The 21,208-nt window shown below is 40.4% G+C and overlaps 1 protein-coding gene across 1 annotated transcript; it reads right to left on the minus strand.

The window, feature by feature from the left end:
* Window positions 1-3,241: 3,241 nt before the first annotated feature.
* On the minus strand, window positions 3,242-21,006 carry LOC110529665 (opsin-5-like). Its single transcript, XM_021612083.2, has 6 exons — window positions 20,866-21,006; window positions 15,390-15,509; window positions 8,829-8,999; window positions 8,318-8,652; window positions 7,907-8,151; window positions 3,242-7,700 (listed from the first exon to the last, which is right to left on the minus strand). Exons 1-6 carry the CDS (start codon window positions 20,996-20,998, stop codon window positions 7,634-7,636), a joined length of 1,071 nt encoding a protein of 356 aa, XP_021467758.1. The 5' UTR covers window positions 20,999-21,006; the 3' UTR covers window positions 3,242-7,633.
* Between the last annotated feature and the right edge of the window lie 202 nt (window positions 21,007-21,208).

The raw sequence follows: 21,208 nt of genomic DNA on the forward strand, positions 1-21,208 counted from the left end.
CCACAGGTCAGAGCCCAACTGAGTGATCTGGGTCTTGGCACCAATGTAACAATATTGCTTCTGTCCCTCTCCTTGCTCCAACCTGGGCTCAAACCAGGGACCCTCTGAACACATTGACCACAGTCACTCTTGAAGCATTGTTACCTATCACTCCACTAAAGCCACAGTTCTTGCAGAGCAAGGGAAACAGCTACTTCAAGGTCTTAGAGTAAATGACATCACCGATTGAAATGCTACTAGCGCGCACCGCTAACTAGCTAGTCATTTCACACCAGTTACACAGAGAATAATGACAATTTCAAAATGTATTAAAATGTGGTAATTATAAAACGGAAGCGGTGCTGAACTGAACGACCAGTTGAAAAACGGCGTTCAAAATGTACTGCTGCCCTTTAAATATGTCACTCATTGCTTCAAGCAGCACCCCGACTGAACGGAGCAAAGTCTGTTCAAGAACGTTTTGGGAAAACCTAGTTCAGTACAAACCCTTCCGCAACGTAGCAAACATTCAAGTGAACTGAATGAATCCCAGGATTTGATACAGCCGTGCCCCTCTGCGTTCACACATGGCCCTGGCAATGGCAACCTTTATCCTCCCTCCATCCCTCGACCAGAATAAATGCAAAAGTGTCTCAGTGAGACAGCTAATGAATGAATGCATGTCCAGCAGTGGAGGCTCCTCAAATGAGTAATGTGAGGACCATCCTCCTCAGTGAATATCAGAAAAATAAAAATAGTGAAGCATTAAACAAGTTATCCTTTTCAGATACAATTATACTAAATATATTCACATCAAGGTCTACAGTAGCCTCAACAGGACTCTGTAGAGTAGCACCATGGTGTAGCTGGAGGACAGCTAGCTTCCATCCTCATCTGGGTACATTGACTTCAATAAAAAACCTAGGAGGCTCATGGTTCTCACCCATTTCCATAGACTATAACACAGTAATTATGACAACTTCCGGAGGATGTCCTCAAACCTATCAGAGCTTCAGAACTCTTGTCGCATGAACTGACATGTTGTCCACCCAATCAACCCAAGGGTAACAAAATGAACCTAGTACTGAAAGCATAAGCTCCAGCTAGGTAGCAATGCAGTGCATAAAATGTGATGAGTTGTTGACTCAAAGAGAGAGAAAGACAATAGTTGAACAGTTTTGAACAAATACATTCCTTATAAAATGAAGGAGAAGCTTTTACTTACTTAGCTAGCGAATGCAGCTAGCTAATTTAGCCTACTTAGCCTGGTTCAAACAGAGAGGGATGCTATATTAGCTAGCTGGCTATGGCTATTCAACACTGGATTTCTTCCAAGTCAAGGTAAGCTTTTGGTTGTATTAATTTACTGCCACCGGGTCCCGCCGGTGGAACCGCTAAACTGCTTGCTGTACACTGTACTGCATGTTTATAGTGGGATTACTAATGTGTTAGTTCTAGTAGCTATGTTAACTATGACGTTAGCTAATATGGTGACAACGATGTAGGCTGTGTACAGTTGTTAGCAGTTATGATATGAAGGTTCGGCTTGTTCACAGACAGCTGTTGTGTTGTGCAATGAAGTCCACCAGTGAAGGGAAAAGGTGAGAGGAGGACAGCACGTAGATGCAAGAAGGAATTCTTCAACGAGCGAAGTGATCATGCTGTTTCTATGTGGCTGCTATAAAAGTGCATGTGATTTGGCCGATTCTGTTGAAAAACGTTTCTTAAACGAAAGCAAACTGAACAAAACTGGGATGAACATGAACATCACGCCTTAGATCACGTAGATACAGGCAAGAGTGTGCAAGTCGGTATTGAATGTGTCACCTTGTTTACTCCAATTTTTCTCTCGACCTGTGCACCTACAATGTATTCTTCCATTCGAAGGCTAGGTTGTAGCAACCTCATGATGGGATATAGGGAAAATTACAGTATCATGTAGTAGCCTAAACCTATCAATGTTAAATTGAGCTAGGTGAATGGAATATCAATGACAGTCATCCAATACGCTGTAATAGAAATAAGGCCATGCTCATAAAAATAAAAAATCCTCCCTCATCTTAAATGGCACCGACCGCCAGTGATGTCCTTATGCAGGCGTCTGCTGCTGAGGGGGAGCCAGCTATTCCTAGTAGCAGTGCACTGGAGATTTGGAGGTAAATGTCACTTGGCTGTTTCTACAAAACACTATATATTTCTTTATTTAACACCACATGTTTTTTCCACACCACCATGCAGAATTGAATGATGAAATCTAAAAGTTTGGAATAATTGGAATGGCAACGCATCTCATCAAGTCAGAGTGAAAAGCAGTGCTTGTGTTCAGTTACTTCAAAGCCTGGAAGGATGGCTCCCTCTATAGGGCCTGAAAGATTATTCCTTACTAAGGGAGTTTTTCGTTGTCAGTTTTTGCTATCTTGGGTTTTGTTTGGGCTTTTAAGTTGATTTATGACGAATTACTTTGTATTAAGTGCTATAAGAATAAAATGTATTTGATGATTGATGATGAGGAGTCAGAATGCTAAGACACACTAGAATTGATAATATAAAGGTTTTGGTCCATGCTCGCTCAAAAGCATAGAAATGTTGTCACGCCCTGAATCACCTGTCCTTGTGCTTGTCTCCACCCCCCTCCAGGTGTCACTTATTATCCCTGGTGTATTTACCTCTGTGTTTCCTGTCTCTCTGTGCCAGTTTGTCTTGTTTTCCAAAGTCAACCAGTTTTACCTAGCTCCTTTTTCCCAGTCTCTGTTTTTTCCTAGCCCTCCTGGTTTTGACCCTTGCCTGTCCTGATGCCGAATTCGCCTGCCTGACCACTCTGCCTGATCTGACCTCGAGCCTGCCTATGCCCTTGTACTGTTTGGACTCAGACTTGATCACTGAACCCCTGCCTGTCCTGACCTCGAGCCTGCCTATCGCCTGGTACTGTTTGGACTCTGACCTGGTTTATGAACTCTCGCCTGTCCCTGACCTGCCTTTTGCCTACCCCTTTTGTTATAATAAATATCGGATCTCAACCATCTGCCTCCTGTGTCTGCATTTGGGTCTCGCCTTGTGCCCTCATAAATGTTCCGTTAAAATGCTGCTATATATATATATATATATATATATGCTTTACAGTGGAAGTGTCATGGGACTCAGTTACATAGGAGCCAGATTATTTATTATTTGTGCACCATTCTACTCTCTCCTTATGAGGGTGTAGGATGCCTCATGAGGCTGCCTTTTCAAAAATGAATAAAATATATATACCAACTAAATATATGTGCATAAATGCACCTTTATTTGCACGTATCTTTTTTCAACACAACAGATATGCTATCGAATGCTGTACTTTTCTTTACAAAATAAAGGAACAAAAAGTCATTCCTCATAAAGAATGTGGAATGAAGTATAAGGTGTGACATATGGAACTTGAAGGAAAACTACAGGTAGTATGAAAGTAGTTATATTACACATGCTCATAGGAAACACAAAGTGCATGACAATAAGCAATGTTACATATTCCTCCTGGACCACTATCCTTGCTGCTTCAGACCATGTTCTTCATGATAAAACATTCAAATAATTTCAAATATTTTGTTTGGAAAATACAATGAATTAGATCCTTCTTTCCTGAGACACAATCAAACCCTGTTGAAGTACAGTAGGGCATCCTCATTAAAACAGAGGCATATAAAGTGACGAGACTAATACTGTGAAGTGGAGACGGACAGAAAGTCCACTAAGGAAAGAAATTGACCTATTCCTGAGATCAAATAACGACATGTTAGCTATCTCCTTCCTCATTCATCATTTTTGTGCGTTAACAAGATGTGATAACAGGTAAGCATTACAGTTCACTCTATGAGAAATATGCAAATACACGTATGACCTCTGACATCAATACGAACCTCTTGGTTGACATGTATTTTTTTTTACAGATTAACATCTCAAACATTTAAGAAAATTACTTAACATTATAGAACGTGACATCACTCAACTTTCCTAATACTATCATTCAAAATGTAACATAATAAAATAATAAACAAATAAAATCCGATTATCAGCAAAACACTGAAAGAATACAAACTGAAAAGAATACAAACAACAAAAACACAACTCTACTAAGACACTAAGAGAGGAGATATTGCGTTTGAATAAATACTGTCAAATAAATATTGTTGATGCCTCTTGCCAATGTTAGGCCCTTGGGCTGAGTGCAGGTGTGTTGATCCTTCTGCCTTTCCATTGTTCTGAAGAGGTCAGTGAGACCTGGTCCTCTCAACACATCAACCGCTATCACCCACTGTCTGTGGATGTTTCAGGCCTTGACAGGACATCCCAACACAGCCATACTTGTGTTTTTACTGACCATCTCAGTTAGAGTGGAGATGAACAGTTCAAAATACAAAAATTGACAGTATGACATTTTATAATAACCAATAAGATAATTATTTCCACTGAATATTTAGATGTTTTTCAAAAAATGGTTTTCTTGCATATGCCTGGACCCCATACACACCCGCACACAGTATCATGTAAAATACTTTTAATAAACATTATTAAGTAAGCATAAACTGATTAAAACACTCAGACTTCTGAGCAATCTTTCGATTTATTAGAACATGTAAACACTTTAATCAGAGTTCCAGCTCTTGAGTAGATTAAGAGAACACTCTCAGAAGTTGCCTTGTAGCCTGTCTCAATGTGAGTTAAAGATGTGAGTTAAAGACACAGTAGGGGAAACAGCGCCACTGTCCGCCCAAGGCCGCTGTTATTAGGAGCTCCCAGCAAAGCTGTGAAAGCTATCGTTATTCTTAGATATATATATATATATATATATATATATATATATTTTTTAGATGGCCAAATAACTCAAACATGGATTGGTCATTTTCATTCTAATTTGGTGCACAGAAACTAAATGCCTTGAGTAACTTGGTCAAAAAGAATGGTTCTGATGGCCTATAGATGGCGCTGTTATAAGCAGTCCCACTTAAACCCTAATTTCCTCCACCTTGTTTGATCAAGAGAAACCTTGGAATGAGGTGTCTTTTCTCATGCTGAACAAATTTGCCTCCATCTTAGACATTTTGGAAAACCTTTGAAAACGTATTCTCATGAACCAAATAACACCAACTTCGGTATGTAGGCCCATGGTACATCGCTTAACGTAGTTTGAGGAAGGCTACGGGATTGGTTAAGAGATGGCTGAGTTATTGATAATCAGGAAATCAGATTTTAAATGTCCATTTAAACCATTGTAAATCCCCTTCACAATGGCCACTTGAAACTTTTATACTCATCAAAGACATTACCATGATGAACCATGTTAAATTTGGCATTGATATCTTAAACAATAACAAAACTATGAACAATTCACTTTTTTGACTACGTAAAGCTAATGCTTAAAATAATCATAAAAAATCTTCTTCTCATGGACTAAAAGTCAGATTTACTCCAAAAGTTGGTATTTGAACTCTTTCAAAGATGGCCACACTATACCAGTAGATGCAGGTTAGCACATTTGGTAATATGCTAAAAAATATATTTTTTAATCTTCTGCTGATGAACCATAGGACCAAATGACAGAAAATGTGGAATGTACAAAAATCTGATTTCATGTGTCCATTTAAACCATTGTAAATCCACTCCACAGTGGTCTATAAACTTGAAATGTGTCATCGCCCCTAAGATATACCTTGACAGAATTTGGAATTGCTATCTCCAAAAACAAGGAAACTATTAACAAATGATTTGCGTATGTAACACTAATGCTCAAAATGATCTGCAATGGTTTCTCCTTGTGAACTATATCTCACAATTACTCCAGATTTTGTATTTAGACTCATTACATCAGTCGTTAATGTTAATGGTTTTGAAATGTTGCTGCATTCCGATATGTACGCACAGTACATGTTCGTACAGATGCTAATGCTTCAAATATTTTACAAATCTTATTCTCATGAATCAGATTGACTCCAGATTTGGTATATGCACTCAATGAATTAACCTGTAATGAATTTGAGAATGATTACTTTCTGCATTCAAAGTCAGCCACGCTACACCACTAGAGGCTATAGGAACTGAACCGATGAACATGGGGCCATACAATTTTATATGTAAACATTATGTATGTGTTCTTAGAAGCTTTGTGAATGGAGTACCACCGTATAAGTCATAATACGCATAAAACCTAGCGGTCAAACAGGGAAATGGTTCCAAACATTTTTCCACCATTTCCAATAGGGGGTTTTAGAAACACTTCAAATAAGGGCTGTGTTTTGTGTAGTGAATGGTGGGAAAACGATTGAAACCATTTCCCTGTAGGTTTTATGGGTATTATGGCACCTCCAGTGTGGGGCTCTATATAAAGTCACTGCAACTTTAAATGGCTGCACCAGGCCAGTTGGAGGGACTATAGATGTCATTGGCACCAGTGGCACCATAGGATACTAGAGCAATAACTATTGATCAAGTGGACTTGGTTCGTCTGCATTAGACAATGTGAAATAGTTCCAACATGCTAGACTGCTTGTTTTCCTACTGGTCACAGACGTCAATTCAATGTCTATTCCATGTTGGTTCAACGTCATTTCCTTGGGTTGCTATCCAACTGATCCTGTTCATTGCGTCTCTTAGGTATATTTGTTTTTGTTTTGTTGACAAAGTGGGAGTTAGGAGCGTCGGCCAACGTGGTAAAAACAATTGCAGTACATGTTTTGCTGTTCTATTGCATTCGCAATGACGTCTGAGAGAATAAAGAAACAGTGTTTATGGTTTGCAGTAACTTCTTTGTTGTTTTAATATCGCAAACGGACGTGGCAATTTCCCCATGAAGGACTCCAGCTAAGGTGCTGTGTGTACATTTTTGGTAACTGTTGTTAGTGAAGGATTTCTGACTACTTGTGTGTGAATATACTTCACTTTGAATGGGTTAAACCTTTACTACCATCATTGATCTCAACTAAGACTGACATCAGTGCATACAGAATGGTTAACAGTGACAGGAACACAGTGCTGTAAGACATAGCCACTCCTTTAACAGACTTTGCTGTGATGTTTTCCTTCATTATTTGGTCCAACCACTTCATCCACTGGCTGCTACGGAGCAGTGGACCGTGCAGTTTGTGTATGATCTAAAATGGTATTTCGTTTCGTGACGTCAACGGCATCTGTGAACATGCATAGAGGGACAGTAAGAATCCTATGATGACTTTGATCGTTGATGAAAAGTGCTGCTACAGTCAGACCTGCCTGAAGCCGGGGACAACGCTAAACGCCAACACCACAGTCCCTCCAGCTCTCTTTAGAGTATATCATACCTCTTTCTGAACAGCGCTTTAGATCTTACAGGTGCACATAAAGGTTTAAATGTCTTCAAACTATGCAAGTCACAGGTGCACGAGTACACAATACAAAATAATCTGTACAAAGTGTAAAAAAAAACATTTTGGCGCCAGCCTTGAGCTGTAAACACAGAGAGGGACATGAAGTAGGAGGGTACAGAGAGCTGTTTGGAGCAGGAACATAGATACCGCAAGGCTGGGATGCGTAGGTCTGGGTGGTGAGCGGTGGTCCATGTCTTAGCAGTTGATAGCAGGGTTGTGATTGGACTGGTGAGGGGGAAAAACTAAGAGTCATTTCACAGAAGAGAGTCACTGTCCTTTTCTCACATTTCACTGTGAGACTCTTTTACGGATGGTCTGTCTTTAAGTGAGCCAGAAATGGTGTAAATCCTATGGGAGATACAACGAGAGAAAAGTTAAACTATGCAGTTTTAACTCTTGATCAAGTAACCTGTTAAACAAGATAAATGTTAAACTATGCAGTTTAACCTCAAACTAGTAACCAGTGAAACAAAATAAACGTAAACTACACCGTTTTAACTGTTGATCTACAATCTGTTCAGAGGAATAGAAAGTAGAAGAGAAAGTAATAATACCTTGACTTTTTAAAATGTCTACACTTCTTCAGGACTTGGAAACAGGAGGATTTTGCACAGGAGCGTTTCAGGTTAATAACTTGGTAGATGATGGGGTTGTACATGGCAGAGGACTTAGCCAGCAGAGTGGGGATCACAGAGACAGAGATAGGCACTGAGTCGGGCTCGCCAAACGCAGACACCACTGAGACCACTGCATACGGGATCCACGCTATCAAGAAACCAGCACAGATCAACATCGCCACCTGGAGGACACAAGTAGAACCACATCACAGGTCTGTTCCACAATAGTAAAAGCATCTCTGAGGTAAGGTTCCGTGTATACACACACACACACACACACACACACACACACACACACACACACACACACACACACACACACACACACACACACACACACACACACACCTTGGTCAGTTTCATCTCCAGGCTATGGCTGTTCTTGTTCCTGGTGTCAAAGTGGGAGATCTCTTTAGCTGAGGAGTTGACCTTGAAGATTATCATAACATAGGAGAAGACGATGATGCCGGTGGGGAAGATAAGGCAGAAGAAGAGGATGGCCATGACGAAGCTCTGGCCCGCCACGGAGGTCTGGGCCAGCCACCAGTCCAGGGTACAGGAGGTGCCAAATGGCTCTGGTGCGTAGCTGCCCCAGCCCACCAGGGGCATGGTGGCCCAGAAGCCTGCGTAGAGCCAGACAAACACCAGACACAGGAAGGCATGGTGCCTCATCAGCCAAGTACCTGTGGGCAGAATTTTGGGCAGAGGGATTGATCATTTATTGGTTCATTATCACAATAAAGTGTTTATTCAAACTGTTCAGATATCACAGATCACTCAAAAGTGCTAATTATTCATTCTAATAAAGGTCTTGTGTTACTGTAAATCTAACACAAACTGAGAGCATAGCCCACTGTACCGTATCTGAGATGACAGATCTTGAGGTATCGGTCTAGGCTAACTACGGTCATGGTGATGAGGCTGCCAACACCGAAGAAGAAGCCAGCCCAACCATAGAAACGACAGCCCTCCCAACCAAACAGCCAGCGGTGGGAGAAACTGGACGCCACAAAGAACGGTTTCCCTGTGACTTCAAAAGGAAACACAGAGACGTTACCACCTCAGATGATCACTGTGTGCTATAAAGACATGGGAATGTACAGTACCAGTCAAAAGTTTGAACACACCTATTCATTTAAGGGTTTTTCTTTATTTTTACTATTTTCTTCATTGTAGAATAATAGTGAGACATCAAAGCGATGAAATAACACTTATGGAATCATGTAGTAACCAAAAAAGTGTTAAACAAATCAAAATATATCTTATGTTTAAGATTCTTCAAAGTAGCCACCCTTTGCCTTGATGGCAGCTTTGCACACTCCTGGCATTATCTCAACCAGCTTAACCTGGAATGCTTTTCCAACAGTCTTGAGGGGGTTTCCACACATGCTGAGCACTTGTTGGCTGCTTTTCATTCAATCTGCGGTCCAACTCATCCCAAACCATCTCAAATGGGTTGAGGTCGGGTGATTGTGGAGGCCAGGTCATCTGATGCAGCACTCCATCTCCTTCTTGGTCAAATAGCCCTTACACGGTGTGTCTTGGGTCATTGTTCTATTGAAAAACAAATTGTACTCCCACTAAGCGCAAACCAGATGGAATGGCGTATCACAGCAGAATGCTGTGGTAGCCATGCTGGTGAAGTGTGCCTTGAACTCTAAATAAATCACAGACAGTGTCACCAGCAAAGCACTCCTCGATGCTTCACGGTGTGAACCACACATGCAGAGATCATCGTTCAACTACTCTGCATCTCACAAAGACACGGCTGTTGGAACCCAAAATCTCACATTTGGATTCATCAGACCAAAGGACAGATTTCCACCAGTCTAATGTCCATTGCTCTTGTTTCTTGGCCCAAGCAAGTCTCTTCTTCTTATTGGTGTCCTTTACTAGTGGTTTCTTTGCAGAAATTCGACCATGAAGGCCTGATTCACCCAGTCTTTTCTGAACAGTTGATGTTGAGATGTGTCAGTTACTTGAACTCTGTGAAGCATTTATTTGGGCTGCAATTTCTGAGGCTGGCAACTCCAATTAACTTATCTTCTGCAACTCTGGGTCTTCCTTTCCTGTGGTGGTCCTCGTGAGAGCCAGTCTCATCATAGCACTTGATGGTTTTTGCGACTGCACTTGAAGAAACTTTCAAAATTCTTGACATTTTCGGGATTGACTGACTTTTATGTCGTAAAGTAATGATGGACTGCCATTTCTTTTTGCTTATTTGAGCTGTTCTTGCCATAATAAGGACTTGGTCTTTTACCAAATAGGGCTATCTTCTGTATACCACCCCTACCATGTCACAACACAACTGATTGGCTCAAATGCATGAAGAAGGAAAGAAATTCCACAAATTAACATTTAACAAGGCAAACCTGCTAATTGAAATGCATTCCAAGTGACTACCTGATGAAGCTGGTTGAGAGAATGCCAAGAGTGTGCAAAGCTGTCATCAAGGCAACGAGTGGCTACTTTGAAGAATATCACATTTTAAATATATTTTAGTTTTGTTTAACACTTTTTTGGTTACTACATGACTCCATGTGTTATTTCAGCTTTAATGTCTTCAGTATTATTCTACAATGTAGGAAACAGAATAAAGAAATACCCTTTGAATGAGCAGGTGCGTCCAAACTTTGACTGGTACTGTATAGTATGCATGTACAGTAATGTAGTAGTCATGAGAATGTATGAGAATCACAATGAAAACCATCGTCTTCATCCACTTCACAGAAAACAAGTGCTGTTTTTTTCAGATCCGTCAATGATCAAATCAAATCAAAGGTTATTTGTCACGTGTGCCGAATACAACAGTGAAATGCTTACTTACAGGCCCTAAGCAACAGTGCAACTTTTAAGTAAAAAATAGGTATTAGGTGAACAATAGATAAGTAAAAAAATAAAAACAACAGTAAAAAGAGTGAAAAATAACAGTAGCGAGGCTATATACAGTAGCAAGGCTATAAAAGTAGCGAGGCTGTATACAGGCGGGCATTAGTCGGGCAAATTGTAGTAGTACGGTTGAAGTCGTAAGTTTACATACACCTTAGCCAAATACATTTAAACTCAGTTTTTCACAGTTCCTGACATTTAATCATAGTAAAATTTCCCTGTCTTAAGTCAGTTAGGATCACCACTTTATTTTAAGAATGTGAAATATCAGAATAATAGTAGAGAGAAATATATATTTCAGCTTTTATTTCTTTCATCACATTCCCAGTGGGTCAGAAGTTTACATACACTCAATTAGTATTTGATAGCATTGCCTTTAAATTGCTTAACTTGGGTCAAACGGGTAGCCTTTTGGCCCATTTCTCCTGACAGAGCTGGTGTAACTGAATCAAGTTTGTAGGCCTTCTTGCTCGCACAAGCTTTTTCAGTTCTGCCCACAAATTTTCTATGGGATTGAGGTCAGGGCTTTGTGATGGCCACTCCAATACCTTGACTTTGTTGTCCTTAAGCCATTTTGCCACAACTTTGGAAGTATGCTTGGGGTCACTGTCCATTTGGAAGACCCATTTGCGACCAAGCTTCAACTTCCTGACTGATGTCTTGAGATGTTGCTTCAATATATCCACATCATTTTCCATCCGCAAGATGCCATCTATTTTGTGAAGTGCACCAGTCCTTCCTGCAGCAAAGCACCCCCACAACATGATGCTGCCACCCCCGTGCTTCACGGTTGGGATGGTGTTTTTTGGCTTGCAAGCCTCCCCTTTCTCTTCCAAACATAATAATGGTCATTATGGCCAAACAGTTCCATTTTTGTTTCATCAGACTAGAGGACATTTCTCCAAAAGTACGTATGTAAGTAAGTATGTTCAGTTGCAAACCATAGTCTGGCTTTTTTTATGGCGGTTTTGGAGCAGTGGCTTCTTCCTTGCTGAGCTGCCTTTCAGGTTATGTTGATATAGGACTCGTTTTGCTGTGGATATAGACACTTTTGTACCTGTTTCCTACAGCATCTTCACAAGGTCCTTTTGCTGTTGTTTTGGGATTGATTGGCACTTTTCGCACCAAAGTACATTCATCTCTAGGAGACAGAACGAATCTCCTTTCTGAGCGGTATGGCGGCTGTGTGGTCCCATGGAGTTAATACTTGCGTACTATTGTTTGTACAGATGAACGTGGTACCTTCGGGCGTTTGGAAATTGTTTCCAAGGATGAACCAGACTTGTGGAGGTCTACCATTTTTTGATTTTACCATGATGTCAAGCAAAGAGGCACTGAGTTTGAAGGTAGGCCTTGAAGTACATCCACAGGTACACCTCCAATTGTCTCAAATGATGTCAATTAGCCTATCAGAAGCTTCTAAAGCCATGACATCCTTTTTTGAAATTTTCCAAGCTGTTTAAAGGCACAGTCAACTTAGTGTATGCAAACTTCTGACCCAATGGAATTGTGATACAGTGAATTATGAGTGAAATAATCTATCTGTAAACAATTGTTGGGAAAATGACTTGTGTCATGCACAAAGTAGATGTTCTAACCGACTGGCCAAAACAAAGGATTGTTAACAAGAAATTTGTGGAGTTGTTGAAAAACAAGTTTTAATGACTCCAACCTAAGTGTACGTAAACTTCCGACTTCAACTGTATGTAAGTGTAGGTATGGTTAAAGTAACTATACATATATGATAAACAGAGAATGGCAGTAGTGTAAAAGAGGAGCTAGCTGGTGGTGGGTGACAGGACACAATGTAGATAGTCCGGGTAGCCAATGTGCGGTTGCACCGATTAGTCGGGCTAATTGAGGTAGTATGTACATGAATGTATTGTTAAAAGTGACTATACATATATGATAAACAGAGAGTAGCAGCAACGTCAAAGAGGGGTTGGGAGGTGGGACAATGCCAATAGTCCAGGTAGCCATTTGATTACCTGTTCAGGAGTATTATGGCTTAGGGGTAAAAGCTGTTGAGAAGCCTTTTGGTCCTAGACTTGGCGCTCCAGTATTGCTTGTCATGCAGTAGTAAAGGGAACAGTCTATGACTGGGGTGGCGGAGGTCTTTGGAAATGTTTAGGGCCTTCCTCTGACACCGCCTGGTGTTGATGGCAGCTTAGCCCCAGTGATGTACTGGGCTGTACACACTACCCTCTGTAGTGCCATTCAGTCGGAGGCTGAGCAGTTGCCGTACCAGGCAATGATGCAACCAGTCATGTCAGTCAGTCAGGATGCTCTCGATGTTGCAGCTGTAGAACCTTTTGAGGATCTGAGGACCCATGACAAATCTTTAGTATCCTGAGGGGTAATAGGCTTTGTCGTGCCCTCTTCACGACTGTCTTGGTGTGTTTGGACCATTCTAGTTTGTTGATGTGGACACCAAGGAACTTGAAGCTCTCCACCTGCTCCACTACAGCCTCGTCGATGAGAATGGGGCGTGTTTGGTCCTCCTTTTCCTGTAGTCCACAACCATCTGCATTGTCTTGATTACGTTGAGGCATAGGTTGTTATTCTGGCACCACCCGGCCATGTCTCTGACCTCTTCCCTATAGGCTGTCTCGTCGTTGTCGGTGATCAGTTGTGTCATCGGCAAACTTAATGATGGTGTTGGAGTTGTGTCTGGCCACGCAGTTGTGGGTGAACAGAGAGTACAGGAGGGGACTGAGCACGCACCCCTGAGGGGCTCCAGTGTTGAGGATCAGCATGGCGGATGTGTTGCTACCTACCCTCACCACCTGGGGGTGGCCCGTTAGGAAGTCCAGGAGAGAGGAGTTTAGTCCCAGGATCCTTAGCTTAGTGATGAGCTTTGAGGGTACTATGGTGTTGAACCCTGAGCTGTAGTCAATTAATTGCATTCTCATGTAGGTGTTCCTTTTGTCCAGGTGGGAAAGGGCAGTGTGGAGTGCAATATAGATTGCATAATTTGTGGATCTGTTTGGGCTATATGCAAATTGGAGTGGGTCCAGGGTTTCTGGGATAATGGTGTTAATGTGAGCCATTACCAGCCTTTCAAAGCACTTCATGGCTACGGACATGTGCTATGGGTCTGTAGTCATTTGGGCAGGTTGCCTTAGTGTTCTTGGGCACAGGGATTATGGTGGTCTGCTTGAAACAGATACAGTATATTAACAATCCTGAGGCAAAGCATGTGACAGAAGAGCTGATCATAAATAGTGTTTCCCAGTGCCCTATATCGTTCCCATCATTGTGTGAAGAGACATCCTCACTGCACCCGTCTGACGCCACAGAGGTCCAGCAAGTAAAGCTGTACTCTCTACCAACTCTCATAGTTAGCAATAGACTCTTTGTCTCAGTTCATGATTTCTACAGTATCAGGTTAAAACGACTACCAAACAAAATGGACTTTCAACCATTCTGGACCTTCTGGGCCATTCTAGGTCATTCTGGAACATTCTGGACCTCTGATATTCCCAAGATGCAAATCTGGCAGACACAAATAGATTATGCCTGTTGTCTTCTGTGGACAATGGTTCTAATCCTAGAGAGCAATACGAACGTCTCATACAGAGGAACGTAGTTGGCCCAGACACAGATAAACAAGTGAGAATCCTGTGGTTGTATGAGGCACAGAGAGCTGGCCAGAACTTGTTCTGAGACAGAGCGACACACTGTTGTGAATTCTGCTTCTGGCTGGGTCACAGCTATGACTTATTGAGGTGCTAAAATATTCACAATAAATGTTATTTTTGAAACTACATTTCTTAACTAAGACGACTGTTTGCAATGGAACTAAATCTCTTGTACATCAAAGGCCTAGTCTATCGATGTGTTGTGATCAACAGGCCATGTGGAGTAACTTTGGCGTTAACGTGATGCCGTTCCTCTAATATCCATAGGGTGGCGATAAAGGACCAATTTCAGGTTTAGCCACAATTTAGAATTCTCTAGTATTGAGTTATCAAACATGCCTAAAAAGGTAAATGATTGAGAGAAATATTGGCCTGTTACGTTAATATTAATTTTCAAGGAATTGATGGAACATGCATCAATAGTTCTCAAAGAGAGACAGGAGTGTAATTAGGCACTCCACACCCAACAATGAAATATCAATGTAATATAGTTCAACAATGGTGATTCAGACAGAGAGAGACTGGGATATTAGGTGTGGAGGTTTTTGACATCCACCCACAGACCTGGGATCAGATGATGAGACTTCAAACAATGATGTCAGTTGTATGATGTCTATGATTTTAAAACAACTCTGTGGTTCTCTCTCCCTAATTTCTCTTTCTTTGTTGTCATTATATTCCACCACTTCATCTTCTTCCATCCATGACAACCATTCCCATGTGTCAGGATGTACAGCCGAGAATGTTAATGCCGCGCTAACATTGCTCATATACATGCTGTTCTGAATTTAAATACACAGAATACACGGGACTAATCCACCGGACAATGTTCTGTGCAGAGACTCACTGTAAATGGACATACTTTATGAAAAGCCTGCGGAATGGTTTACCTGATATGCCAAAGTCAAAGATGGCTAAGTTAACTGTCATGAGCTCAGGTGGCCTTAGCTTTGTCTTGCGTTTGACGGTCATGTATATAACATAGCCATTTCCTGTGGCAGACAGGATCCCTGCAGAGAAAACAGAGGACAAGAGGAATACATGACAAGTTGTAAAAATGCAACCTGACCTACAAGTTGGTTAATTTACATACTTAGGCCTATGGCATAATTGGTTTAATTATAAGGTTTACTTGGTTTAATTATAATGTCGTAATACTATCCCTATTAATACGTGAGATTTTGCCCTGTGTGTGTTTATCTCTAGAGCCTTGATACATGATAATGATGCATGATCCACCCTCAGTCTGAAATTATCAATATGCTTTTAAGTAATTGATATCCATGCACAAAAGAAAGGAATAAATCATGTCATCTCTATGACCTCTGCTTTGACTCATGTCTACACACCCACTATGTGTGTGACACAAGTTGTGCTAATTACATGTGACAACACATTGAATGGACTCCGATTACACATGACAACTTATTTGTATTCCTATTGATGCTCTTCGTCGTTGTTGCTTCGTTGTTGATAACAGCTTAACCTTCCTCCATGGTCCCTGTCCCCTTACTGGACTGGAATCAGTGGTAGACAGGCCGTATCCTCTGCTCTATTCTAGGTGATATGAGTGGATACGGTATGAAGGGCAGAATCTCTAGTGCTCATTCTCTGGTGAATGTGTCTCATTCTCCCATTCACTCTGGACTGCATCAGCTGAATGACCCTGTTTCACACACAAAGCAATTTATTGAGAGAAATTCAAAGAAAAGATAAATGAAATATCTCTTTCATTTGACTTCTATCATATGATAAACAGATTAGAAAAAAATATCAAATGAGGTTCCAGTTTGTTCGTTTTTTCAGTGATGAAGGTGGGCATATCATCTGGACTGAACATCTTGGAGTAAAATCCAATTCTTATTCCATTTCAAATAGATGTATGTGTATATGTATACATCTACAGGATATGTAGATATGTATGTATATATTTTAGGGTGGTAGGTAGCCTAGTGGTTAGAGTGTTGGGCCCAGCGGTGACAACATAAAAATCTGTTGTTCTGCCCCTGAACAACACAGTTAACACACTGTTCCTTGGTAAGTCAACAGGGTAAATATGAATTTGTTTTTAACTGACTTGCCTAGTTATGTATATGGGGCATGAAGAAACATTATTGTGTTACTTTTTTTAGTATACATATTTTAAATTCAGTAAATATTTTCTTAACTCTATTTTCTTAAAACTGCATTGTTGGTTAAGGGCTTGTATGTAAGCATTTCACGGTAAGGTGAGATTGTATTTGGCTCATGTTGTATTTGGCTCATGATCATTTGAATGTCCTGAACTTGTTTCGTGGGACTGGGAGGTCAGCAGGAAATTCCAAGCAGACCTGATCTTATATGTCATTTACTGTACGCCCTGAACGTCCTTGTAAACCTCATCACTTTGATGTCAAAACATTTCCTTTCTCTCTGTAGAAGATACTTGGATGTCCCCGTTCACTGCTGCCTGCCTCTCTCTCTTTTCCCATCGCCACAAACCTGATGCACAGTTAGGGTTCAAAAAGGGAGTCATATTTATGTAACTTTATGTAATATATGACAAAACATTTAGTGGCACTTTTGAGTACTTTGAGTATCTCTGGCCCTATGTGTGGCCTTGTCACATGTCAAATATATACAATAACTGAATAAGATGAAGAAACAAATAGAATGACAAAGATGTAAAACATAAACCATCATCTTAGTGAATACCATTTGTCTCAGCATCAAATATCCTCTATATATATTTTTTTTACCATGTTTTATTTATTTTACAATGCTAATATGTATTTGTTGTCAATGTTTCGGCATCAAACTGGTTGCAGTTGTGAAAAAAAGTGAATAGTTGGAAGATTTGCAGAGTTAATTGAAAACAATGCCATTCTTGTATACGTAGATGCTTTTTTCATTAATTAGGCTATTTTCTCTTGAACCAAATGGTCTCTACTGGAAACCCATGGACAATATGAACACAGATATAATACATTAATACTATGTATTCATATATTTTTTTTTACACTTATTCAAGAATAAATTACCAAAATTGACAAAGATTGCCATAGATTTTCTGTTAATTACCCAAATTACCAAGAATTCCAGTCACTTTGTTAAATTACCAGCATACCGTAGATAGACCGTTAGGATCTCAACAGAGGAATTCAAGCAGAGTTTGAAAGTCTCTCAAAAAACAGATTTAAGCTAAACCAAACAGGCAAAACATGTTTATACATTCTGAAAACACAACAAACACACAGTGAATGGATCGAGTTAATACTAAATTAATTTGGTAACCTATAGAGTGTGTCCTCTCAAAAAGGACATGAATCAATTAATAGACAGACACCACAGTATCCATATATCTCACTGAATAGCCGCATCAAAATGCATGAGACATCTTCACCACCATTGGTTTGTTGGGTCAGGACGTTAGTTAGACTAAACAGGGCATTACATGGCTTGCAAATGGCTCAGCACAGTGTAAAATAGAAAATACTGAGTTGCTATGAAAAACAATCTGAACACACACAGTTGTGGCGAGATTAAATAACAAGAAAATATTAGTGACAGGTACACAGCCTCAAGTAGAGAAACAGATAATCTGACAGACCGGAAAATAAATCCTGAGTTACCCCAATGTTGTACTACTGTACGAAGGTGAGCATAGCACAGGGACAGAGATTGCATAACTGTATATTTCTATAAATCAATATATTCTTGTGTTTATCCACTCACTTGATTTGAGTCACTGTAAATGCACAGTTCAGTCATGGATACACAACGGCTTGCAAAAGTATTCACCCCCTTGGCATTTTTTCATATTTTGTTGCCTTACAACCTGGAATTAAAATGGATTTTGGGGGGGGTTGTATCATTTGATTTACACAACATGCCTACCATTTTGAAGATGCAAAATATGTTTTATTGTGAAACAAGAAAAAATACAAAAAAACTGAAAACTTGAGCGTGCATAACTATTCACCCCCATTTTGGGAGACACATTTTGAAGTAATTACAGCTGCAAGTCTCTTTGGGTATGTCTTTTTAAGCTTGGCACATCTAGCCACTGGGATTTTTGCCCATTCTTCAAGGCAAAACTGCTCCAGCTCCTTCAAGTTGGATGGGTTCCGCTGGTGTACAGCAATCTTTAAGTCATACCACAGATTCTCAATTGAATTGATGTCTGGGTTTGACTAGGCCATTCCAAGACATTTAAATGTTTCCCCTTTAGCAGTATGCTTAGGGTCATTGTTCTGTTGGAAGGTGAACCTCCATCCCAGTCTCAAATCTCTGGAAGACTGAAACAGGTTTCCCTCAAGAATTTCCCTGTATTTAGCGCCATCCATCATTTCTTCAATTCTGACCAGTTTCCAAGTCCCTGCCACTGAAAAACATCCCCACAGCATGATGCTGCCACCACCATGCTTCACTATGGGGATGGTGTTCGAGGTGATAAGAGGTGTTGGGTTTGCACCAGACATAGCGTTTTCCTTGAGAGCCAAAAAGCTAAATTTCTGTCTCATCTGACCAGAGTACCTTCTTCAATATGTTTGGGGAGTCTCCCACATGCGTTTTGGGGAACACCAAAAGAACACCAAAAGTGTTTGCTTATTTTTTTCTGGACACTCTTCCGTAAAGCCCAGCTCTGTGGAGTGTACAGCTTAAAGTGATCCTATTGACAGATACTCCAATCTCCGCTGTGGAGCATTGCAGCTCCTTCAGAGATATTTTAGGTATCTTTGTTGCCTCTCTGATTAATGTCCTCCTTGCCTGGTCCGTGAGTTTTGGTGGGCAGCCCTCTCTTGGCAGGTTTGTTGTGGTGCCATATTCTTTACATCTTTTAAATATTGAATTCAATGGAGCTCTGTGTGATGTTCAAAGTTTCTAATATTTGTTTATAGCCCAACCCTGATCTTTTCTTCTCCACAACTTTGTCCCTGACCTGTTTGAAGAGCTCCTTGGTCTTCATGGTGCCGCTTGCTTAGTGGTGTTTCAGAACAGTTGTATATATCTATACACTGAGATCATGTGACAGATCATGTGACACTTAGATTGCACACAGGTGGACTTTATTTAACTAATTATGTCACTTCTGAAGGTCATTGGTTGCACCAGATCTTATTTAGGGGCTTTATAGCAAAGGGGGTGAATACATATGCATGCACCACTTTTCCGTTTTTTATTTTGTATAATTTTTTTAATAAGTATTTTTTTTAAATTTCACTTCACCAATTTGGACTATTTTATGCATGTCCATTACATGTCCAAATAAAAATCCCTTTAAATTACAGGTTGAAATCCAACAAAATAGGAAAAACCCCAAGGGGGATGAATACTTTTGCAAGGCACTGTACAGCAGAAAACCCCAACATGAGGACAAAAGAGATGGAATTTGCTTGAATTCACATTTTTCATCCCTAAAGCTATTCTGGGGGTTAAGATCATGTCGACATTAAAATGCCGATGCAGAGCTGCATTTTCAAAGTAGGATGTACAGTGCGATTCATCATTTTTGACACCCTTGATAAAGATGAGCAAAAAATACTCTAAAATAAATAATACAATAGTGAGCTGTATTGTATGCTCAAAAGGATTGAAAATATATATTATTTTATTGCTCAGAGAAAGAGAATTTGTTTAACAAGTAATACAAATAGAAAATAAGTGTAAAATGATTGGATCCCCCATTTTAAATGCTCCAGCACCCTCCCCTTGAGAGGATAACTACACTGAGCCTTTTCCTAAAATGTTTTATGAGATTGGAGAACATTTGGGAGGGATCTTAGACCATTCCTCCAGATCCTTGATGTCCTTCATCTGCGTTTATAGACTGGCCTCCTCAATTCAAACCACAGGTTTCCAATGGGGTTCAAGTCCGGAGACTGAGATGACCATTGCAAAGTGTTGATTTTGTGGTCAATTAATACTTTTTTTATGGATTTTGATGTGTGCTTGGGGTTATTGTCCTGCTGGAAGATCTATTTGCGGCCAAGTTTCAGCCTCCTGGCAGAGACAACCAGGTTTTGGCTGAAATGTCCTGGTCCTTGGTAAAGTTCATGATTGTGCAACTGATCTTAACAAAGTTAAGTGGAAGCAAAATAGCCTCATAACATCAAAGATCCACCACCATATTTTACAGTATGGGATGAGTTATTGACCTTCTATTCAAAACCCTTTTCAAATACATTTTGAATACTTCTTACATCAATGGGCAACCTTGATGAATCAGAACTGAATGCAAACGTAATCGAATTAGAATTTCTCCTTACAGTGAAGAATGGTTAGGCTATGCCTCAAGAGAGATGGTGGAGCAGAGGATATGAGGGAGTGTATTGATGAGTCTACTTCCCTATGCAGTGTATCTCTATGTACTTTATTGACACTTACCTATGATGCAGATGTAGAAGGCAGCCACGATGTCGGCCTCCTTGGACAGCTTGGAGGCAAATGGATCACCCTCCAGGAGATAATGGGGGACATAATCGGGGCGAGCTGAGGTCTCATTCCCCGTAAGAGCCATGCTTAGGTGTCAACCGCTTCCTGGGCAGCCAAAGCAAAATGAACCTGTTGAATACAATGTGTCCACACTGAAACAGTCAGAAATACATTTGTGTTGGTGACACATACTTTCAGATCTCCAGGATTTTGCAAAGATTTGAGGTGATATTTTTCTACAGCAATTCTGACATTTTGCATGGCAATTTGTCGCAAAAATGCGCTGACAAGGGTA

Source organism: Oncorhynchus mykiss, chromosome 8, assembly GCF_013265735.2.
Source record: "Oncorhynchus mykiss isolate Arlee chromosome 8, USDA_OmykA_1.1, whole genome shotgun sequence".
In the NCBI taxonomy this organism is placed as follows: Eukaryota; Metazoa; Chordata; class Actinopteri; order Salmoniformes; family Salmonidae; genus Oncorhynchus; species Oncorhynchus mykiss.

Excerpts from the sequence above, each read along its gene's own strand:
- LOC110529665 (XM_021612083.2), bottom strand. The coding sequence starts at position 20,998 with ATGGCTCTTACGGGGAATGAGACCTCAGCTCGCCCCGATTATGTCCCC. Across the intron at positions 8,653-8,828 it reads GATCTGTCATCTCAGATACG|GTACTTGGCTGATGAGGCAC; the intron begins GTACAGTGGGCT and ends TTCTGCCCACAG. Across the intron at positions 8,152-8,317 it reads TGGAGATGAAACTGACCAAG|GTGGCGATGTTGATCTGTGC; the intron begins GTGTGTGTGTGT and ends TGTGTCCTCCAG.